The 21,640-nt window shown below is 32.2% G+C and overlaps 1 protein-coding gene across 1 annotated transcript in view; it reads left to right on the top strand.

The window, feature by feature from the left end:
- Positions 1 to 21,640, top strand: part of LOC119600063 (nephrin-like) — a 279,877-nt gene that overhangs the window by 124,723 nt on the left and 133,514 nt on the right. Inside the window, exon 5 of the mRNA XM_037950088.1 lies at positions 17,749 to 17,859. Coding sequence (XP_037806016.1) covers positions 17,749 to 17,859 — 111 coding nt within the window. The remainder of the gene's footprint in view (positions 1 to 17,748; positions 17,860 to 21,640) is intronic.

Raw genomic sequence — 21,640 nt, 5'->3', positions numbered from 1 at the left:
ACACAGAAAAAAATTTCTAAATCGGTCCATAATTGGTCATAGCTCCCATACAAGGTTTAAATTCATCAAATGATGATATCCATTTAAAATTTGGTACACATATTACCTTTGTATACAGACATGTTATTTTAATTTTTTTTCCGATCGGTCCACAATTGGTCATAGCTCCCATACGAGGTCCCCTTCAGAAAAACACTCATTACGAAATAACGATATCCATACAAAATAATACGCAAATATTACTTTTGTACTTAGAAATGTTATTTTAAATTTTTTTCCTCTTCAGAAAAACACATAAATGCATTACCAAACATTGATATCTATGCAAAATTTGGCAAATATTACTTTTATCTTCAGAAATGTTACTGTGAATTTCTTTTTCCGATCGGTCCATATTAAGTCATAGCTCCCATACAAGACCAAATTTACACAAAATTTTTCAATAACATCCACTGTCAAGTATATACATAAATACAACAGCAACATGTAATGTAGACCACGCAACTTTGTCAATATTGCAACAATTCATTGTCGCAAACTTTAAACTTTAAGCACATCCGTTGTCTAAATGTTAACAAACGTGGTAAGCTCACTATTAGCAACGCATTTTTTTTAACTTTTAGACAACGCGTCTCTCATGAAAAATTTCATAGAGTGATTCATATGTAAGTACACAAAACATATTTGTGTCGTTTTTTATCAAGATAGCTTTATTTGATAATGAAATACATATGTATGTGCGTTTAAGTACTTTTTGTAAGTGAACCTTATATGGGACCAATTACCAATTATGGACCAATCTGGAAAAAAATTTATAGAATGATTTTTACGCACACAAAACCTATTCAAGTCGTACACTTTATTATTCAAAGAAATATATGTATGCGTTGAAGTGATTTTTGGAAGTGGATACCGATATATTTGAGGAAGTTAACAATAAACTAATTTCCGGGAATATACCTTTGTTTGGGGGCTATGTTAAATATTGGATCAATTGTTATGATCCAGAAAAAAAATGTGTGACATAATTCATTGAAATATCTTTGGTAGTTTCTGAGAAAACTACTTAAGAATTGGGAAAAAATTGTTCGAGGTTGTCTGAAATTTTTACTCATTAATTTTTACGTCGTGAACTGATTTTGCTGATTTTCAATACCAAACTGTACCATATAATAGAGAATGTTTTGGGCAAATTTCTTGAATTTCTATTGCTTCGATTTAACGTGACCGTGTTTTGAACAGACAGACGGACGAACATACCTAAATCGACTCAGAATTTCATAAGGATCAAGAATATATACTTTGTTGTTTTTTTTAGTAGTAGTGGATAGCGTCTTTGAAAACTAATTTTTTAGAAAAAAAAATTTCGTGTGTGACAATATCGTGAATTTTTTTCATATAACATGACTTTTAATAGCCAAGGGGAAAATGGAATATATCGGAAAAATGGACTATAAAGCAATCTTTTTATATGAAATTAATCGATAGAGACATTTAAATCTAATAAAATTGACAATATGTCTGTTCGCATACTCGATAATTTGTAACATTTTGTAACAATTTTCAACAATTGTTACTGGATTCCGTTCGCGTACTTTTGAAAACTTGCAACCAGAGAGTAAGAGAGCGATAAAAATACAGTTCGTTGATAGAGAATTTTTTTATTTTACTGAATATTTTTTACTGGGGAAAAAATATCCAGTAAAACATATATTCACAACATATGGTTGATATATGAATATGTAAACAAACCAATGAAAACGAAAACCTGGTAAATTTTACATTTTTTGCAAGAAACCCAGTAAAATATTTTCAAATTTTGGTAATGAGTATTGCAGGTAATGTGGTTATGTCGCACATTACTTAGTAATATTTAATTTTTTTGGATACGATTTGTAGCCAGATGTATAGAGCGTATGTCTAATAAGGAATTAGTTAATGGTTTTAAACCTAGTAGATATTAGAAGATTTTTGAAGAAATATTGATTTGTATCTTTGTGTAAAAACTGTTCCAAATAGCAATACAAAACAACTTGTTAATGGAGCATTGGGTAATAGACTAATAACCACAGAAAATAACTGTAAAGCCGGTTTTAAATCCGGGAAAGTCGGGTAAGCACATTTGTAACCAGTTATTTTTTGGTCATCGTCAAACAAAAATAGGTAGTTATTCACCCAAAAAGAAAGTACTCTTTACTCCAATATTACTTGCCTACTTACCGGGTAAGTAAAGATTTTACTGGGAATATATAAATTAATAACATACGAATATTAAAAAATTATTTGTAATCAGATTTATTTTAATTTTGTTTATCATAAATTAGTTTTTAAAGAGTTTGTTTGTTGTGAAAAATAATAACAAATATTGTCAATCTAGCGTTCTTAAAACAATTTAGTTTGTCTTTCTCTTAGCGATTTTGTGTAAATTTTTATTTTACTAATATGTTTGTAACATGAAGTTTTCAAACAATAATATATTTGTAATGATATTACATGTTTTGTTAACTTTAAATATCCATTTATTTATAAGAAAAATCATAGTTTCAATTGTTTGTTTTTTGGTGTTTTGTTAGCGATTGAAGTTACGAATTCCTACCTTAGGTTATTAAAAAAATTATACACCTGGCGCTGACAAAAAGGGGGTAAAATGGGTGAAAACGGGCAAAATGAGTACTATTGATAGTAAATACTGATTTTGTCTATCCTTAAGCAAAATCATTTTCGATTAAACTACTTAATTTGTTAGAAATATAAATTAATAAGGTGCCGTTGCGAAAATTGGACCGGAAGGGGACAAAAAAATAGGCCAAATGGCGAAAATCTGACAAAATTAGTACTTTTGTGCTTTAAGAACGATTTTTTCTATTCTAAAGCCAAAATATTATAAACTATGATTTTGATAGTCTCAGACATATGTTCATATATTTAGAACTCCCACCCTTAGGGAAAAAACCGATAAAAAAGGGAAATCTGTATTTACTACGTAAAGAGACTCAATAAATGCATATTTTCAGACAATTCAAATTACTGCAGTGAATAAATAAACCAAATAAATAAACAAGTAAAAATTTATAGTTGATCATGGCTGACGATATGATGCCCTACATCAGTGATTACGTTACAAATGTTGATTATTTTTTTAATAATAAAACATTTAAATTAATTTTTACTTTATTTCAGAAATATTTTAACAATTTATTGACATATTGGATTTTCTGAAAGAGGGTTATATGGGGGTAGGTGGTTAATAGGGGCCTATCCCTATAAATTTTGGTAAAGGGATTAACGTCTACATTAAAGTTATTTATGTAGAATATCGCCGTAATATTAGTGTTTATAAGTGAATATGAACTATCAAGTACTTTTATGAAGGGGACATTATATGGGGGATGTGATCAAATGAGGACCGATCATTGCGAAAATCAGCACTGTCATTAAAACTTATAAAAAACTTAGTTTTGCAGATTTTTGGTGTGATACAAGAACATTTAACATATTTATGAGCTCAAAAGCCATATTCGGGGGTGCGATTGTATGGGGGCTATGCGAAATAATGGTCCGATTTTAACCATTTTCAATAGGATTCGTCCTTGGAAGAGTGTGTGCCAAATTCATCAAATTATCTTGCAAATTGCGACCTGTAGCGTGTGCATAATGTTTTTAATTACACTAAATTTTAAACATAGTTAGATATATAGGTGTATGGTGTGATATACTATATTCTTTTCCAAAACTTTGATAAGAAGGGACAAGAAGGGGTATGTGGATGAAAAAGAGACAATATTCCTACTTTTGGGAGTAAATACTAATTATTGTCTATACACTGAAAAAATCCATGCCTAATATATACGAAATTGTACGAAATATTTTAGTACATTGCAAAATAAAAAAAAAATTAATTTACATAAATTGAAAACAGCGAATTTTTAATAAATATTGTAAAATTTACGAAATATTTTTTTTTTGTTAATTTTAAAATTATTTTTCTAATATTAGTTAAAAATTATTTTCCACACGAATTTTTAATTTTTTTTATGAAAATCGTGCGTCAATTATATTATACTTTTTCTTAAATTTTATAAAAATATTTTAGTTTTATCTAATGATAATATACTTAATATCATTATGTTTAATTTCGCTAAAATTTATGAAAAAATATTACGAAAGGTTTTCGTACTTTCGTAAAAATAGAAAAGGGTTTTATTAAGTAATATTTCGTATTATACACGAAATTTTTGTAAATATTACGAAAATATAAGATACGATTTTTTTTTCGTAAAGTTGAGCATGGATTATTTTCAGTGTGCTCAAGCAAAAACACTTCTGATTAAGCTTTCTGAAATATGTATTATGTAGCAAAGTTCCGTTTCGAAATAGGAGAAAAGGCAAAAAAACAGGAAAAATTTGTACTTCTATGCTTTAGTTTGATTTTTTTCGTTCTTAAATAAAAATATTTTAGACGATGAGTTTTTAGTTTCAGAGAAATGTGTATTCAAAAGTCCACCCCTAGAGGGAAAAACATAAAAAAGAAATTCAAACTAAATGTGCAAACACTGCTTATTATGCGTTCCTTTGCTACATTTTTTGTAGTTTTATGAAATTTGAGAAATATATATTTTTTTATTAATATTTTTCCGTAATCGGTCAAAATACATATGTGTTTTTGAAAAATGTTTTTGCAAATCATCATTAAATGATCCCCTCTGACGTGATTTTCTTAATAAATGTTCTACAACATCGATTTCTGAAATGATACAAAATATATTAAACAAAATACATAAATTTGAATAATTCAATGGAGAAAGAGTATTTTTGGTACTGTGTTGGTATCTTTCATAAATATTGTTCAAATTCAATAAAATTTCTTTTATAGCTTTAAAAGATCACAAAAAAATTGCTAGGAGTTTCTTTATAAAGAGGCCTTCAGCACTTTTTGAAACATGAATAAGTTAGGGAAAAATTAGCACTTTATGCTTTAAGTCAAGAATTATTCTTTCTCCTAAGTTAAATATGTATATTATAGTTTTACCTAACTAGATATTATTAGAATTATAATTTTGGAATCTTTTAGCTTTTGGAAAAAAAATTGTGAAGTAATCTCTTAGTGAGGAATAAAATGTGTAAACTTTTTTCATTTCGTAAATGCTATGTTATGTTATTTAAGTCAACGAAATTTTTATATTTCTAAATGTTGAAAAATTTCAGAAATTGTTCTATGGACATAAAGCACATTTTTTAGTTTACTCTAACGGGAGAATACTTAAGTATAATGTTATGAAACCACTTAAAACCCCGGGCAACGCCGGGTACAAAAATCTAGTATTTTTTCATAAATTTTAGCGAAATTAAACATAATGATATTAATTATATTATCATTAGATAAAACTTCAACATTTTTATAAATTTAAGAAAATGTATTTGACGCACTATTTTCATAAAAAAATATTAAAAATTCGTGTGGAGAATAATTTTTAACTAATATTAGAAAAATAATTTTAAAATTAATAAAAATGTTTGCATAAATTAATATTTCGTAAATTTTACCATATTTATTAAAAATTCACTGTTTTCAATTTATGTAAATAAATTTTTTTTATTTTGCATTATACTAAAATATTGCGTACAATTTCGTATATATTAGGCATGGATTTTTTTCAGTGTATAGACAACAAGTAGTATTTACTCCCAAAAGTAGGAATTTTGTCTCTTTGTCATCCACATACGCCTTCTTGTCCCTTCTTATCCAAGTTTTTGAAAAGAATCGCACCCCCGAACATGGCTTTTGAGTTCATAAATATGTTAAATGTTCTTGTATCACACCAAAAATCTGCAAAACTAAGTTTTTTATAAGTTTTAATGACACTGCTGATTTTCGCAATGATCGGTCCTCATTTGATCACATCCCTCATATAATGTCCCCTTCATAAAAGTACTTGATGGTTCAAATTCACTTATAAACACTAATATTACGGCGATATTCTACATAAATAACTTTAATGTAGACGTTAATCCCTTTACCAAAATTTATAGGGATAGGCCCCTATTAACCACCTACTCCCATATAACCCTCTTTCAGAAAATCCAATATGTCAATAAATTGTTAAAATATTTCTGAAATAAAGTAAAAATTAGTTTAAATGTTTTATTATTAAAAAAATAATCAACATTTGTAACGTAATCACTGGTGTAGGGCATCATATCAGCCATGATCAACTATAAATTTTTACTTGTTTATTTATTCACTGCAGTAGTTTGAATTGTCTGAAAATATGTATTTATTGAGTCTCTTTACGCAGCAAATACAGATTTCCCTTTTTTTCCGGCTTTTTCCCGTAAGGGTGGGAGTTCTAAATATATGAACATATGTCTAAGACTATCAAAATCATAGTTTATAATATTTTGGCTTTAGAATAGAAAAAATCGTTCTTAACCCATTTACGGTCGCTGTGCCGATTTGGGAACACTTAATTTTTAAGGCTGTATTAAAAAAAGGTTAACTCTGGTTTATTTCTTTTTGCATTATTGAGTAGAGGAAAGTGCTCAGAATAAATATTAAATCAAACAATTTAACTAAATTCATTGTTATTGTTGTAATAATCTATTAAACTTCAGTGGCCAAAAATATACTAAAAACATGTTATAAAATAAATTTGCTATAATTTTTTAGACAAAGTATGCCAGTTATTAATTTGAAACAAACGGTCTAAAAATAATCTGATAACATAGTAATGCCGTGTCTGCCATCTGTTTCCAGTTTCTGTGACGGCTCTAAACCGTTAAAAAACGCGAGCTACATAAAAACGGAAATTCCCTCTAATGTCCTAATTATTAATATTTTTTAGCATTTTTTTTACGTTTCTGCTTTTTTGCATTGAAAATAAATATACCTTGAAGTTTCAAAAATTTAACTTGTACTTTTTGATTGGCTGTAAATGGGTTAAAGCACAAAAGTACTAATTTTGTCAGATTTTCGCCATTTGGCCTATTTTTTTGTCCCCTTCCGGTCCAATTTTCGCAACGGCACCTTATTAATTTATATTTCTAACAAATTAAGTAGTTTAATCGAAAATGATTTTGCTTAAGGATAGACAAAATCAGTATTTACTATCAATAGTACTCATTTTGCCCGTTTTTCACACATTTTACCCCCTTTTTGCCCCCTCCTAGTCCAAGTTCTGAAAAAAATATATAGCCTATAACACTCTCCAAGTATAGATCTAACCATGTTCCAAATTTGAAGAAAATCGGTCCAGCCGCTTAGGTGTGATTGACGAACAAACAAACAAACAAACGAACAGACTTACAAAGAGATTTTTAATATATATTAGGATATTAGGATTATTAAATATTGTGCCTAACCAAATAAATAAAAATATTATGAAATCTTTAGAACTGCTTTAGAACCATTTTAAACAACTATCTCTGTGTTTGTTAAATGTAGGTTTCAAACACCAAATATTTTGAAAAGTTTACTTTGACTGCGTGCATTAGTGAAATGATGATATCAAAAAATAAACATATTCACAGTTCCAAAATTTGAATTTTGCACAGCAAATGTGGTAGCTTGAACCATAGTGTTTTGGAAAAATATTTATGGGTATTTCGTGTTAAGTGACCCAACTTTTAAAATCGGTGTCTTCCGATTCTGATGAAATTTGCACCAAGGTTAGTGGTATTGGATAGTAGACCAGACAGTTTCAGCTATATCGGTCAAGAACTGCCGGAGTTAGAGGGGTTTAAAATTGGACATTTTGGTCATACATCTTATTCTTAAGTTAAAAAATATTTTTTTTTTTTAAATATATATCCCACTAACATCCCATTATGTGACTATAAAGCCCTTAAAGAAAATTGTCTAAGCAAAAAATGGGAGTTTTAAAAAACCAATATTTAAAAAAAAAATTATTTTAATTAATGAAGAATAATCTATCTGAATTCCTTTCGAAAATTTTTGCTGTATGACCAAAAAGTTTGACCCCCCTCTAAGTCATGCAGTTCATGAACGATAGAGCTGAAGATTTGTGTCTTACTTACAATCCAATAGTAATAACCATGATGCATGAAATTGCCCTTATACATAATGTTTTTTATACCCTCCACCACCATGAGTGATGATACAGATAATATATAACTTTGTCATTCCGTGTGTAACACCAAGAAATATTCATCTGAGACCCAACAGATGAAATTCTGAGTCGATTTAGCTATGTCCGTCTGTCCGTACGTCCGTCTATCTCTGTAAAACACGCTCACGTAAAAAGGAAGTCAAATAAATTAATGAAATTTGGCCAGAATGTTCCCTTTTGTCCTAGGCAGTTTGGTGTTGAAAATGAGCAAAATCGGTTCACATCGGGAAAAGTTATGGATCAAAATTTAAAACAACTCCGAAAAAATTAGCATTTTTTAGACATTCTGATGTAATTTTGACGAAAACTATGCAATATAATTCCATGAAAATCATCATACATTCTGTTGAAAATTGCCGGAATCGGTCCACATTTTCTTATACCTACCATACAAAAGTACATTTTCCCGGAAAATGAGTTTATTATTAATAATCTCCGACAGAATGTTGATATCTTCACAAATTAAAATTCTATGTCAATAGAATTCATTTAGAGAAAAAAAAATCTGGATCGGTCCATAATTGGACATAACACCCATACAAGGTCCCCTCCCGAAAATCACTTAAACGCTCATAACACATTAATTAAGATATCCATATAAAATTTGGTACAAGTATTGCTCTTATATACAGAAGTATTACTTTGAAACTTTTTTCCGATCGGACCATAATTGGTCATAGCTCCCGTACAAGGTCCCCTCCCGAAAACCACTTAAACGCACATAACTCATTACTTAATTAAGATATCCATATAAAATTATTGCTATTATATACAGAAATATTACTGTGAAATTTTTTTCCGATCGGTCCATAATTGGTCATAGCTCCCATACAAGGCCCCCTTCAGAAAACACTTAAAGGCACAGAACTCATTACCAAATAGTGATATCCATAAAAATTTTATCATAAATACTACTTTTGTACACAGAAATGTTATTTCAAAATTTTTTCACGATCGGTTCATATTTGGTCATAGCTCGCATACAAGGTTCCCTTCCGAAAATCACTTAAACGCACATAGCTCATTACTAAATATTGATATCGATACATTTAGCACAAATATTGCTCTTATATACATAAATCACTCTATAAATTTTTTTCACGATCGGTCCATATTTGGTCATAGCTCCCATACAAGGTCACCTCCAGAAAATCACTTGAATGTACAATATTCATTACCAAATAATGATATAGACATAGAGTTTAGCCAAAATTTTGTCTTTATATACATTAATGTTACTTTGGAATTTTTTACGATCGAACTATAATTGGTGATAGCTCCCATATAAGGTCCTCTTACGAAAATCTCTTAAACGCACATTACTCATTACTAAATAATGCTATTGATAAAAAAAATTTATTTTAAGATTTTTTCACGATCGGTTCATAATATGGGTGCGATCGGTCTCATACAAGGTTCCCTTCCGAAAATCACTTAAACACACATTACTTATTACTAAATTACGATATAGATACAAAATTTGACTGAAATATAGCTTTTATATGCAGAAATGTTACTTAAACATTAGTATTTGATTTATATGGAAAGAGCCACGCCCAGTATTTCTAGTCGACTTATTCTTTAACTAAATGTTCATATTGATGCTAAAGCTAATTGTACAACAGTTCAAGTCTCCTACCTGTTGTAGTATACATAGGTTGCTCACAATGTTGTTGCAAAATTTGATGATTCTATTTCTAATAGTTTCCCAAATATACGAAATTTTTTACTTTATTCATATGGGTATGTCACGCACCCTAATGCAAATCCTCCAATTTATTACACTTATGTTCACATGGATGGCCAAGTTGTTATTGCAAAATTTGAGGATTCTATCTCTAATAGATTCTCAGATATACGAATTTTTGTACTTAATTCATATGGGTGGAGGGGGGTATGGGCACGCTGTGTACAGCATGCCATTGGTAAAAACATAGGGGTGAAAGAGAAGGATGTACTCGGAGAGAGCTCTAAGCTACTTCAGCCATTAAATATAGGTGAAGGTTCCGACTCTGAAACCTCAGATGATAATAACAACACCATTATAGCAAATCAGAAAAAGGATGAAGTAGAGCAAATGGTGAAACAGGTGAGTGATAGCATAGCTAAACTACCTATTACTAAGAAAAGACTATCTGGAGCACAGAGGAGGAAGTTGAAAAATATGCTTCAAGAAATCATAGTTAGTCAATCCAACGACACTCCAAAGGAAAAATCGGTCTCTCTCACAAGATCTGAGACAAAGAGGATCAGGTCTCCCGAAGAGTTGACCACTGAGAGTAAACTTAAGAAGAAAAAGAGCTCCCCGTCTTCTATACACAGTCGAAGCCAAGACATACTTCACTCAAAGGAACCTCAAGTCAAAATCCTGAGAGTAAGGGTGACAACGCCAAGATAGATATTCCGAAGACGACCACGTCGGCGAAATCATCCTCGAAGGTACGGGTATCTCAAAAGAAGCCCCGAAAATCGAGGAAAGAGAGGAAAGTTGCCAGAAGAAGACTCTGGGACGATCTCTTCTATGCAGTTTACGATGCCGGTAATCCGACAGGCAAAATTCCAATAGACCAACAGAGTAAAGTAGAAGATCTTAACCACGCAATCGCTTCAAAGGGCAAACAACCAACAGAGAACGTGAGCGGCGAGTTCAGCATGGGCGTGATGTTGATGAGGTTGGCATCTCACCAATGTGCTAGCACCCTAAAGAACTTGGTGGAAAGTATCCCTCCTCCTTGTGACGGCGCTAAGCTGGGACTGGCAAAGAAGAGTGAGCTTCAGGTGCTCTTAAAGTCCACTGTCTACATAAAAGTCTACTGTCTACATAAAAGGATGGGGCAGTAAATTGGCTAATGAACGTATACTGGAAATTCTTGGTGGTCAAAATGCTGAGCTGGCCGTGGAAAAATGGGACGTCTTCATATTCAAAATTGGGAAGGAGAAGAAGTATTAGATATAACTATATGTTCAGAAGAGCTTATAAACGAAATTCAGGATTGGAGAGTTTCGGACGAGCACTCCTTTTCTGACCATCGGTACATAAGATTCAAAATACAACGATCGCCACCAAAGCCGATAAAGTTTCGGAATAAGTCTAAAACTAATTGGACAATGTTCGGTTCCTTACTAAAGAACCGTTTATGTCATTACACTTTTTAATGTCGAAATAAAGAGGACATATAGCCCAAAGTAGAAATGCTCACAAGTGGTTGAATCGTTCGAGGACAGCTGCCCTCTGCGTGAGCGGAGATCTGCCCAGGAGAAACCCTGGGTAACCGGGGAGATCCGGAACCTTGGTAAGATTCTTCGCAAACTATTTAACCGAGCACGGCGTAAAAAGGCCGCAGTATACTGGGATGAGTATTGTAGTAAACTTGGTTAATATAAGAAAATTGTTCGTAAAGCCAAACGAGACTCCTGGAAACTTTTCTGTGAACAGGTAGACAGCGTAAACGCCGTAACGAAGATAAAAAAATTCCTATCCAAAACTCATGTCTAACCGGAATCTATGGTCGATGACACGGGCAGGAGGCTGGAGGATATGGAGGAGACAATGAAACTCTTAATGGACTCTCATTTTCCACCCGGTATATTGAATAATATAAATGAACCGATATTGGAGGAAGGGGAGGCTAACACGGAAATTGTAATTACATCTGACATGGTTAAAGGGGCAACCAAGAGCTTCGCTCCCTATAAAGCTGCAGGGCCGGATGGCATTTTCCCGGCACTCTTACAGATGGAGGCGGGACTGGTTTCCGTTCATCTATCTCAGATATTCTTGAAATTCACATATACCCCCATTAAATGGCGGGATGCAAGGGTAATATTTATACCTAAACCAGGGAAACCTAGCCATGCGACACCTAAGTCTTATCGACCGATAAGTCTTACGTCCTTCCTACTTAAAACCTTGGAACGGATAGTCGATAGTATGATTAAAAGCCCAACAAAGACCTAAAATTTAAGCTGCATACTTATGTAAAGGGACGATCGGTGGAAACCGCTTTAAACGAAGTTGTCCACTACATATGTAGGTGCATCCTTTGATAGCAAACTATATACACTGGCGCTATGCATTGACATCGAAGGCGCCTTTAATAACGTGCACACTGATACTCTTATCCAGTCCTAGACCAGTATTATGTTGACCGGGTGCTCCGTAACTGGATCAACAACATGCTAAGGAACAGATGGATAAGCTGCGAGAAGTACGATATTACTATCAGGAAACGGTATTTCGCTGTATACCACAGGTTGGCATTTTGTCACCTTTACTCTGGGTTACCACAATTAATAGCCTCTTAAGGACCCTAACCGAGAAAGTACTTAGACCTGTCTGCTATGCAGACGATGTCGTAATACTTTTAAAGGGAAAGGACCCAAATTACTTGTGTAGAAGAGCTGAGGAGGCTCTGAATTCGGCCTTGAGCTGGGCTCAACCGAGAGGACTCAATGTTAACCCGGCTAAAACGGAAATCTGTATTTTCACAAGAAAGACAAAAATTTCTACGTATACTGAACCACTGCTTCCTGGGCAAGAAGATACCAGTGACAGACAATGTTAAGTACTTATGTGTAATCCTCGACCGAAAATTAAAATGGAGACACCACATAGAGGATAGGATCAACAGGCACATCGGTGCTGGGCGATATGTAGGAGAACTATAGGCATGAAATGGGGTCTCAGTTCTACTATGACAAATTGGCTTTATAAAAGTGTAATTAGACCAATTCTAGCTTATGCTTCAATAATCTGGTGGACTGCTTTAGACAAAAAGTGCAATATCAAACTACTACAGGGAGTTCAGCGTACATGCTGCTTGGGTATAAGTGGTGCCATGTGTACTACTTCAACCAAGGCTCTGGAAACCTTGCTAGATATTCCACCCATTGAAACATATTTAAGATACGAGGCGGCTTTTATACGAACTTACGAACGGCTCTTTACTTTAGGCGAACTGACAAAAAGCGGTTATAGGACACGTCATCAATGTATACTGGACACATTGGAAGGTTATACACAATCATCAGACGTGCCTGATCGTATACCAGACACAGAATATGTCGGATATGCAATAACGGAATGCGTAAATTGGATTAGAATAAATATAGCGCCCACAGCGCTTAATATATTTACCGACAGCCAAAAGGCAATTAGGGGATATCAGGTAATAGAACTTAATCTAAGACCGTATTGGATTGTAAGAAAGCTTTAACTGAATACTCTCCCATAGGTAAGGTTCTCATCATATCGGTACCAGCCCACTCGGGAGTAGTCGGTAACGAAAGGGCGAATATAATACCTTTAAAGGGAAGGGAGATCGAGGCAGTTAACCTGACAAACGCAAAACCGTTCGACGCAACAAAAGCTGAACTAAAAATATGGGTGAGAGAATCCCATAAGGCCTCTTGGAAACAGTGGGTAGAACCACGAAGATCCTATGGGGTGACCCTGATGAGAGCAAGACGAAAAATCTCCTCAAAATGAACAAGTCTGAAGTTAGTATGATGGGACGTATTCTGAGTGGACACACAGGATTACGAGCACATCTATGCAAAATTGGACGTGCGGATTCAGACGAATGTAAAGCATATGGAGAGGATAGTGAAACTCTGGAGCACTTTCTTTGGCATTGCCATGCATTCGTCGAAGTCAGATCCAAGTATCTTGGAAGTGATGTTATTCCGGAAATAACATTCCTGACTAACACTGATTGGAAGATTCTTAGGAATTACGTTCAGGAAACTGAGTTTCTGAACACTGAAAAATAATTCATAATTCAGTTCCTTTTTTTTCATGATAAGGAGCACACAACTAGCCCGATAGTGGCCTAGGTGTATTTCTTTGGATTTGATGTAGTATACATCCTCCTATCAACCTACCTACCTAAATACCTACGAGTTTTTATATTTTATTATCCGCTCTTTTCCTCCAAAATGTTCAGAAAAATATTATAGTAATTTGAAGAATCTAGTTCTATTTGTTTCCCAGATAAACGAAATTTTGTATTTAATTCATATGGAAGGTGCCAAGTCCCCTATTGAAAGTCCGTTATACTCTAAATGTTCAGATGAATGTCAAAGTTCTTCAAGTAAAATTTAAAGATTCTAGCTCTAATAGTTTCTCAGATATACGAATTTTTCTATTTTATTCTATGGGGGCTCCAAGACCCCCAGATGAAAGTCCGCTCTTGTTCCTCCAAAATGTTCAGATGAATATTTATGGTTATGGAAGGTGCCGCTTTAATTAATATGGGAGGTACCGCTCCCCTCATGGGTAGTCCGCTAATTTATTACCAAAAATTTTTACATAGATGTTAAAGTTATTCGTGCAAAATTTTAAGATTCTAACTGTAATAGTTTCCAAGATAAACGATTTTGTGTATTTAATTTTTATGGGAGGTGCCACGCCCCCTAATGCTAGTCCGCCTAATTTTTGTCCTAAATAATCATATTGACACTAAAGTGGCTCTGACAAAATTTGAGGACTATAACTGTTATATTACCTCAAATATACGGATTTTATATTTTCTTAATATGGGCGTGTTTCCTCGCCCACTTAAAATATAAAATAAGTAGTAGCCTATTACATATTCCAGCCATGAAATATCAAAATAAAAAGTAGCCTATATTTCCTTTGAGGCATACACAAAGACACTGAGAACATTTCAAAATCGGTCCAGGAGTTTAGCCGTTTTTAGACTTCAAACAAATAAACAAACAAACCCGCAAATAAACACACATTCATTTTTATATATATAGATATACTGCTTTTCTGTGGGGGTAGGGTCTATTATGGACCGAAAATTTAGAAGACAGATTTCTTTTATATATGTACATATATTTTGGTCGAATTTCAAAGCTATATGGGGAGTAGAGCCAGTTATGAACCAATTCTCATACAATTTGTCAGGAAGATTTTTAAAATTTGCTTATGTCGAATTTCGTTACTGTACTCATATTTTCAAGCCCGTAATAAGCGTTAAAGTTATTTTCTTAAGTTGACCTTATATGAAAGGAAGGTACAGTTAAGGAACGATCCTCATAAAATTTGGTAGAGATTTCGATTGACATGAAACAAGTCGGCGTCGAAATTCATCGTTGCTCTCGTATTTTTATGTCAGTAATGAGCGTAAATTTCATTTTCTTAAGGGAGCCTTATATTGGCGTTAGGACCAATTATAGGGGCTATACCAAAACTGATATTGCCCATTTTCAATACCAAACAAACCTTACCAATAGGGAATATTTGGGTGAAAATTCAACACTCTGACCTTATATGAAAGGAAGGCACAGTTAAGGAACGATCCTCATAAAATTTGGTAGAGATTTCGATTGACATGAAACAAGTCGGCGTCGAATTATAGGGGTTATACCAAAACTGATATTGCCCATTATCAATACCATACAAACCTTACCAATAGGTAATATTTGTGTGAAAATTCAACACTCTGCCTCTTTCCGTTCGCACTTTGAACAGACAGATCGTCATAGAATTAAATAAGGACCCAGCAAAATTTTCTTGAATTTCGGTAATGGGTAGTAGTTATTTCCTAGGTTACAAAGTAATGATTGGTACTTATTAATCTCATTATTTCAAATACAATAATAATTAGTTGCTTGTAATGATCTAAATATGTACTTATATATATAGTTACCTACAAGGGTCAAATAAGTACTTGCATGTAATACGTGTTATAACCACTTATTTTAGTAATTAAACTACATACTTTAAACACATTTGAGTCTAAAATTTATAGTTTCCCAGATATAAATTGCAGATTCCAGATATCTATATTGTTGAACCGCCATTTTTTAATATGTACGTTAATGGTAAAGTTTTAATATATTTAGGTTTTAAATATTTATATTCAGCTTTTACAGTTCCCTAAATATAATTGGTTTGTTTTTATAATGTACGTACGATCAAACAACCAACTTTTAGCATTATTTAATGAATTTGTTAAATATTTCTTTTCGTTATTGAGGTGTCCAAAATGGATTTTGCTTGAATGGTTTTAATATTGTTAGTGTCTAAAACTAACTGGTGTAAAATTTTAGTCCAATCGAATAATAGGAACCCGTGCCGGAAATTGATTGTAACGTATATAATTTTGTTAAAAATAAGACTTTTTTGATTTCTTCTTTCTTAACATTTAGGCCAAACCTTATCTTCTAGAGAAAATTATCCAAAGAGGTACAATTATATAATTATTATGTCTTTAGAAGATAGGATTTAGTAGACATTTTTAGAAAATATAATTTTAATGGCATTTACCGAATTTTACACTTTCCAATCGATTTCCGGCACGGGTTCCCGTTATCTGATTGGGCTAATTTTTTTTGGTACTAATAAATAAAATAAGACCCATCCAAACAAAATCGATATTTTTTAACCACCTCTAATGTACATAAGTACATACATATTTGTATTTTCTTTGTGAAAATAAAAAATTTAATGAATTAATCTTATTTTGTTATTCTTTCCTGGTATGATAAATCTTATATTCTTCATTCATTCCCAGCGAAATATCTAAAATTTTTGGTAAAGAAAAGTAGTTATTTCATATATTTCTTGGTAATCAGTTGTCATTATCAAGCATATTATTTTATTTACCTGAATATGTGCTTACGGATATAGAGCAAAGTAATTTGGAAATGTTATAGCCCAATTGTCTAGCGCGTCTATTTAACAAACAAGAGGTCGGTGGTACGAGCCCTGGTTGATTCCAATTATTTTTATGCGAAATGACATTGATTTATATTTTTTGAAAAACTGTTCACAATGTTACAATAAAACAAGTACTTAATGGAGCATTGAGTAAACAGCTGAAGTAAGAAACATGGATAATAACTGAACGCCTTGGTTCAAATCCCAGCTTGGGAAAATTTATTTTTATTTTTGTAATTACGGTCAGAATATGAGTATTATTATTTCTTCATTTTTAGTATGTAGATTTATAAATAGTTATTGGTTTACCATTTGTAATAAACTAAATAACCCAATATTCGCAGAGTTTCTGTAAGTAAATTGGTAACCACATATTTAGTTGTTTTAGGTAACTACTTATTTCTTGGTCAACGTCGAACAAAAATAAGTAGTTATTCCCCCCAAAAGTAAGTAGTTTCTACTTGTTTCCAATATTACTTTCTGGCTTACCGGGTATGTAAAGATTTTGCTTTTTTTTTGGGACCCAGAATATACATATATACTCTTTCTGGTCTACGATCAATATTTCGATGTGTTACAAATGGAATGACAAAATCAATATACCTTTTTGATGGTGGGTATAAAAGTACATTTTCTAATATCGGTCCAGCTCATAAACTTTAAATATTTTTCAGAATCATCATAAAGTTTTGGGATCGGTGACAAAGACGCGATTTTGCTGCCCATACAGAGGTAGTCGGTCTGATGTTCAAAATCGAAAAATGTAGTGGATCTAAAATACATTAAACTCTAGCAGTTTATTTTTGAGATCATTATTTATTTTTTTTATTTAGTAAAAACTGTTTTTAAAAAATATTTATTTTCTTTTTCATAAACTCTCCAAAAAAGCGCAAAAACGTTATAGAATAAACATGCCTAAAATGTTTTATATAATATTATTCTTATTTACAGCTCCACCAGAAATAGTTATAATAAGAGATGATTCTGATGTAGAGCGATCGACTGTTGTTGGTCCCTATAGCGAGGGAGACATTATTACATTGAAGTGTGAAGCAATTGGTGGTAAGTATCATTTTTTAAGTGGAAAAATTGATTTACATATATTATTGATGGGGTTGTAACTAATAACATTTATACTTCATCTATATATATAAAATTCTAACGTTACTGACTGACTGACTGATTCACTGACTGATTCATCATCGCACAGCCTAAACGGTTGAAGCTAAAGAGCTGAAATTTGGACAGGAGGTTGATCTCCCGCCAAATAGATCCACTTAGACGGGATTTTTGGAAATTCGAATGTTTAGGGGGTAAAAAAGGGTAAAAACGGGTAAATTCGGTAACCTTATATCTCCTAAACTAGAAAAGATACAAAAACAGTTTAAAGCTTATCGCCGTTCATTTAAAAAATAAACGGACAGGTGTCTGGTACTTTTTTAAAATTCGGCTCCTTTAGGGAATAAACGGGTAAAAACTGTATTTTGGTACTTTTTTCGCACCCCATGTATCTTTTAAACCAGTGCACATTCAAAAAATATTTTTGACTCTTTCATAACTTAACGAAAAAATAAAAATATGAATTTAGTACTTTTTGGATATTCGGACGTTTAAGGGGTTAAAATTGTACCTATTTTTGGTACCTTTTCATAAAACATTGTTTTTGGTTTATTAACTTATACATATGAATACATAATAACGGGCTTCCACTACGATGTTGCAACTTTTTGGAATAGAATTTTTATTTCGTTAATGGGGAGGAAAAAAGTACCAAAAGGGGTAAAAACGGGAAATTTGATTTTATTCAACCACAATGATCCAATTTAGATAAAATTTTTAAATTTAGAAACACTAAATATCCTAATGGGGTGTTATTTGGAACCCCGGTACCAAGTGATATTTTTTGGTACTTTTCATTCTCCAACTGGTCCTTCTTGAGTTTTCTATGATATTGAAATAGAAACATGAAATTAATAATAAAGGGACTTTTCGCTACTTTTTCGTTTTACACAGGTACTTTTTTGAGTTTTCTTTAAAATTAAACCTAGAAACATGAAATTAAGCATGTAGAGCTCGGAGTAAATGAGAATCTATAAAATGGGACTTTTTGGTACTTTTTCGTTCTTCAAAAGGTACTTTTTGAATTTTCTTTAATATTGAACCTAGAAACATGAAATTAAACATGTAGAGGCCGGAGTAAATGAGAATCTATAAAAGGGGACTTTTTGGTACTTTTTCGTCCTTCGACTGGTACTTTTTGAGTTTTCTATAAAATTTAACCTAGAAACATGAAATTAAGCATGTCGAGACCGGAGTAAATGAGAATCTATAAAAGGGGACTTTTTGGTACTTTTTCGTCCTTCGACTGGTACTTTTTGAGTTTTCTATAACATTTAACCTAGAAACATGAAATTAAGCATGCGGAGGCCTTAGTTAATGAGAATCTATAAAAGGGGACTTTTTGGTACTTTTTCGTCTTTCGACTGGTACTTTTTGAGTTTTCTATAAAATTTAACCTAGAAACATAAAATTAAGCATGTCGAGACCGGAGTAAATGAGAATCTATAAAAGGGGACTTTTTGGAACTTTTTCGTCTTTCGACTGGTACTTTTTGAGTTTTCTATAAAATTTAACCTAGAAACATGAATTTAAGCATGTAGAGCCCAGAGTAAATGAGAATCTATAATAGGGGACCTTTTGGTACTTTTTCGTCCTTCGACTGGTACTTTTTGAGTTTTCTATAAAATTGAACCTAGAAACATGAAATTAAGCATGCAGAGCCCAGAGTAAATGAGAATCTATAATAGGGGACTTTTTGGTACTTTTTCGTCCTTCGACTGGTACTTTTTGAGTTTTCTATAAAATTTAACCTAGAAACATGAAATTAAGCATGCAGAGCCCAGAGTAAATGAGAATCTATAATAGGGGACTTTTTGGTACTCTTTCGTCCTTCGACTGGTACTTTTTGAGTTTTCTATAAAATTTAACCTAGAAACATGAAATTAAGCATGTAGAGCCCGGAGTAAATGAGAATCTATTAAAGCGGACTTTTTGGTACTCTTTCGTTCTACAAAAGGTACTTTTTGAGTTTTCTATAAAATTTAACCTAGAAAAATGAAATTAAGCATGTAGAGCCCGTAGTAAATGAGAATCTATAAAAGCGGACTTTTTGGTACTTTTTCGTTCTACAAAAGGTACTTTTTGAGTTTTTTATAAAATTTAACATAGAAAAATGAAATTAAGCATGTAGAGCCCGGAGTAAATGAGAATCTATAAAAGGGGACTTTTTGGTGCTTTTTCGTTCTTCAAAAGGTACTTTTTGAATTTCCTATAATATTGAACCTAGAAACATAAAATTAAGTATGTAGAGGATGGATTAAGTGAGAACCTATAAAAGGGGACTATTGGTACTTTTTCGTTCTTCAAAAGGTACTTTTTGGATTTTGTATAATATGGAACCTAGAAACGTGAAATTAAGCATGTAGAGCCCGGAGTAAATGAGAATCTATAAAAGGGGACTTTTTGGTACTTTTTCGTCCTTCGACTGGTACTTTTTTAGTTTTCTATAAAATTTAACCTAGAAACATGAAATTAAGCATGTGGAGCCCGGAGTAAATGAGAATCTATAAAAGGGGACTTTTCGTTCATCAAAAGGTACTTTTTGAATTTTTTATAATATTGAACCTAGAAACATGAAATTAAGTATGTAGAGCCTGGATTAAGTGAGAACATATAAAAGGGGACTTTTTGGAACTTTTTCGTTCTTCAAAAGGTACTTTTTGGATTTTTGTATAATATTGAACCTAGAAACGTGAAATTAAGCATGTAGAGCCCGGATTAAGTGAGGACCTATAAAAGGGGACTTTTTGGTACTTTTTCGTTCTTTAAAAGGTACATTTTGAATTTTCTATAATATTGAACCTAGAAACATGAACTTAAGCGTTTAGAGCCTGCATTAAGTGAGAACCTATAAAAGGGCACTTTTTGGTATTTTTTCGTTCTTCAAATGTACTTTTTGTGTTTTTTATAATATTGATCCTAGAAACATGAAATTAAGCATGTGGAGCCCGGAGTTAATTAGAATCTATAAAAGCAATCAGGGACTAGAGTGAATGAAAATTTAAACTGGAATATTTTCTGGTACTTTTTGAATTTTCTATAATATTGAACTTAGGAACATGAAATTAAATAAAATAGGTTTTTTGGTACTTTTTCGTACTTCACTGGTACTGGTACTTTTAGAGCTCTCTAAAATATTGAATATATAAACATAAAATTAAACACGCAATATCCCAATTGAACGAAAATTGAAAAAGAATACTCTGGTACTTTTTTGTTCTTTTACTAATACTTTTCGAATTTTCTATAATATTGAACCTAAACATAAAATTGGACATGTAGCTTCCTGATTGTATAAAAATCTTTATGCGATTTTTTTGGTTTCTGGTTGAAAATTAAACATGCGTCATCCTGATTTAATGAAAATATATAAAAAGGCACTTTTTCGTTCTTCAACTGTTTTTTTTAATTTTCTGTAATATTGAGACTAGAATCATAAAATCAAACTTAAAGAGTTCTCTAAAAGGGGAATTTTTGATATTGCAGATATATATACATTTACAATAATGATATTTATTTTATTCCATTACGATGAGGGTAGCGAAGCACACTGGGTATAGCTAGTATTATATAACTGAAATATAAACTATGTAGTAGCTATACCCAGTGTGCTTTGCTACCTTAAAAGCAATATAAATAAAAATCTCCTTTCATATTTATATTTCATGGGAAAAAACACTGTCATTATACACATTTTTCACTTTGTATGAAAGGTATCACGACC

Source organism: Lucilia sericata, unplaced genomic scaffold (genome assembly GCF_015586225.1).
Source record: "Lucilia sericata isolate MDLA Ls3-8-SP2 unplaced genomic scaffold, ASM1558622v1 Contig000103F_arrow, whole genome shotgun sequence".
Lineage (NCBI taxonomy): Eukaryota > Metazoa > Arthropoda > Insecta > Diptera > Calliphoridae > Lucilia > Lucilia sericata.
This window is presented reverse-complemented; position numbering and strand designations above follow the sequence as displayed.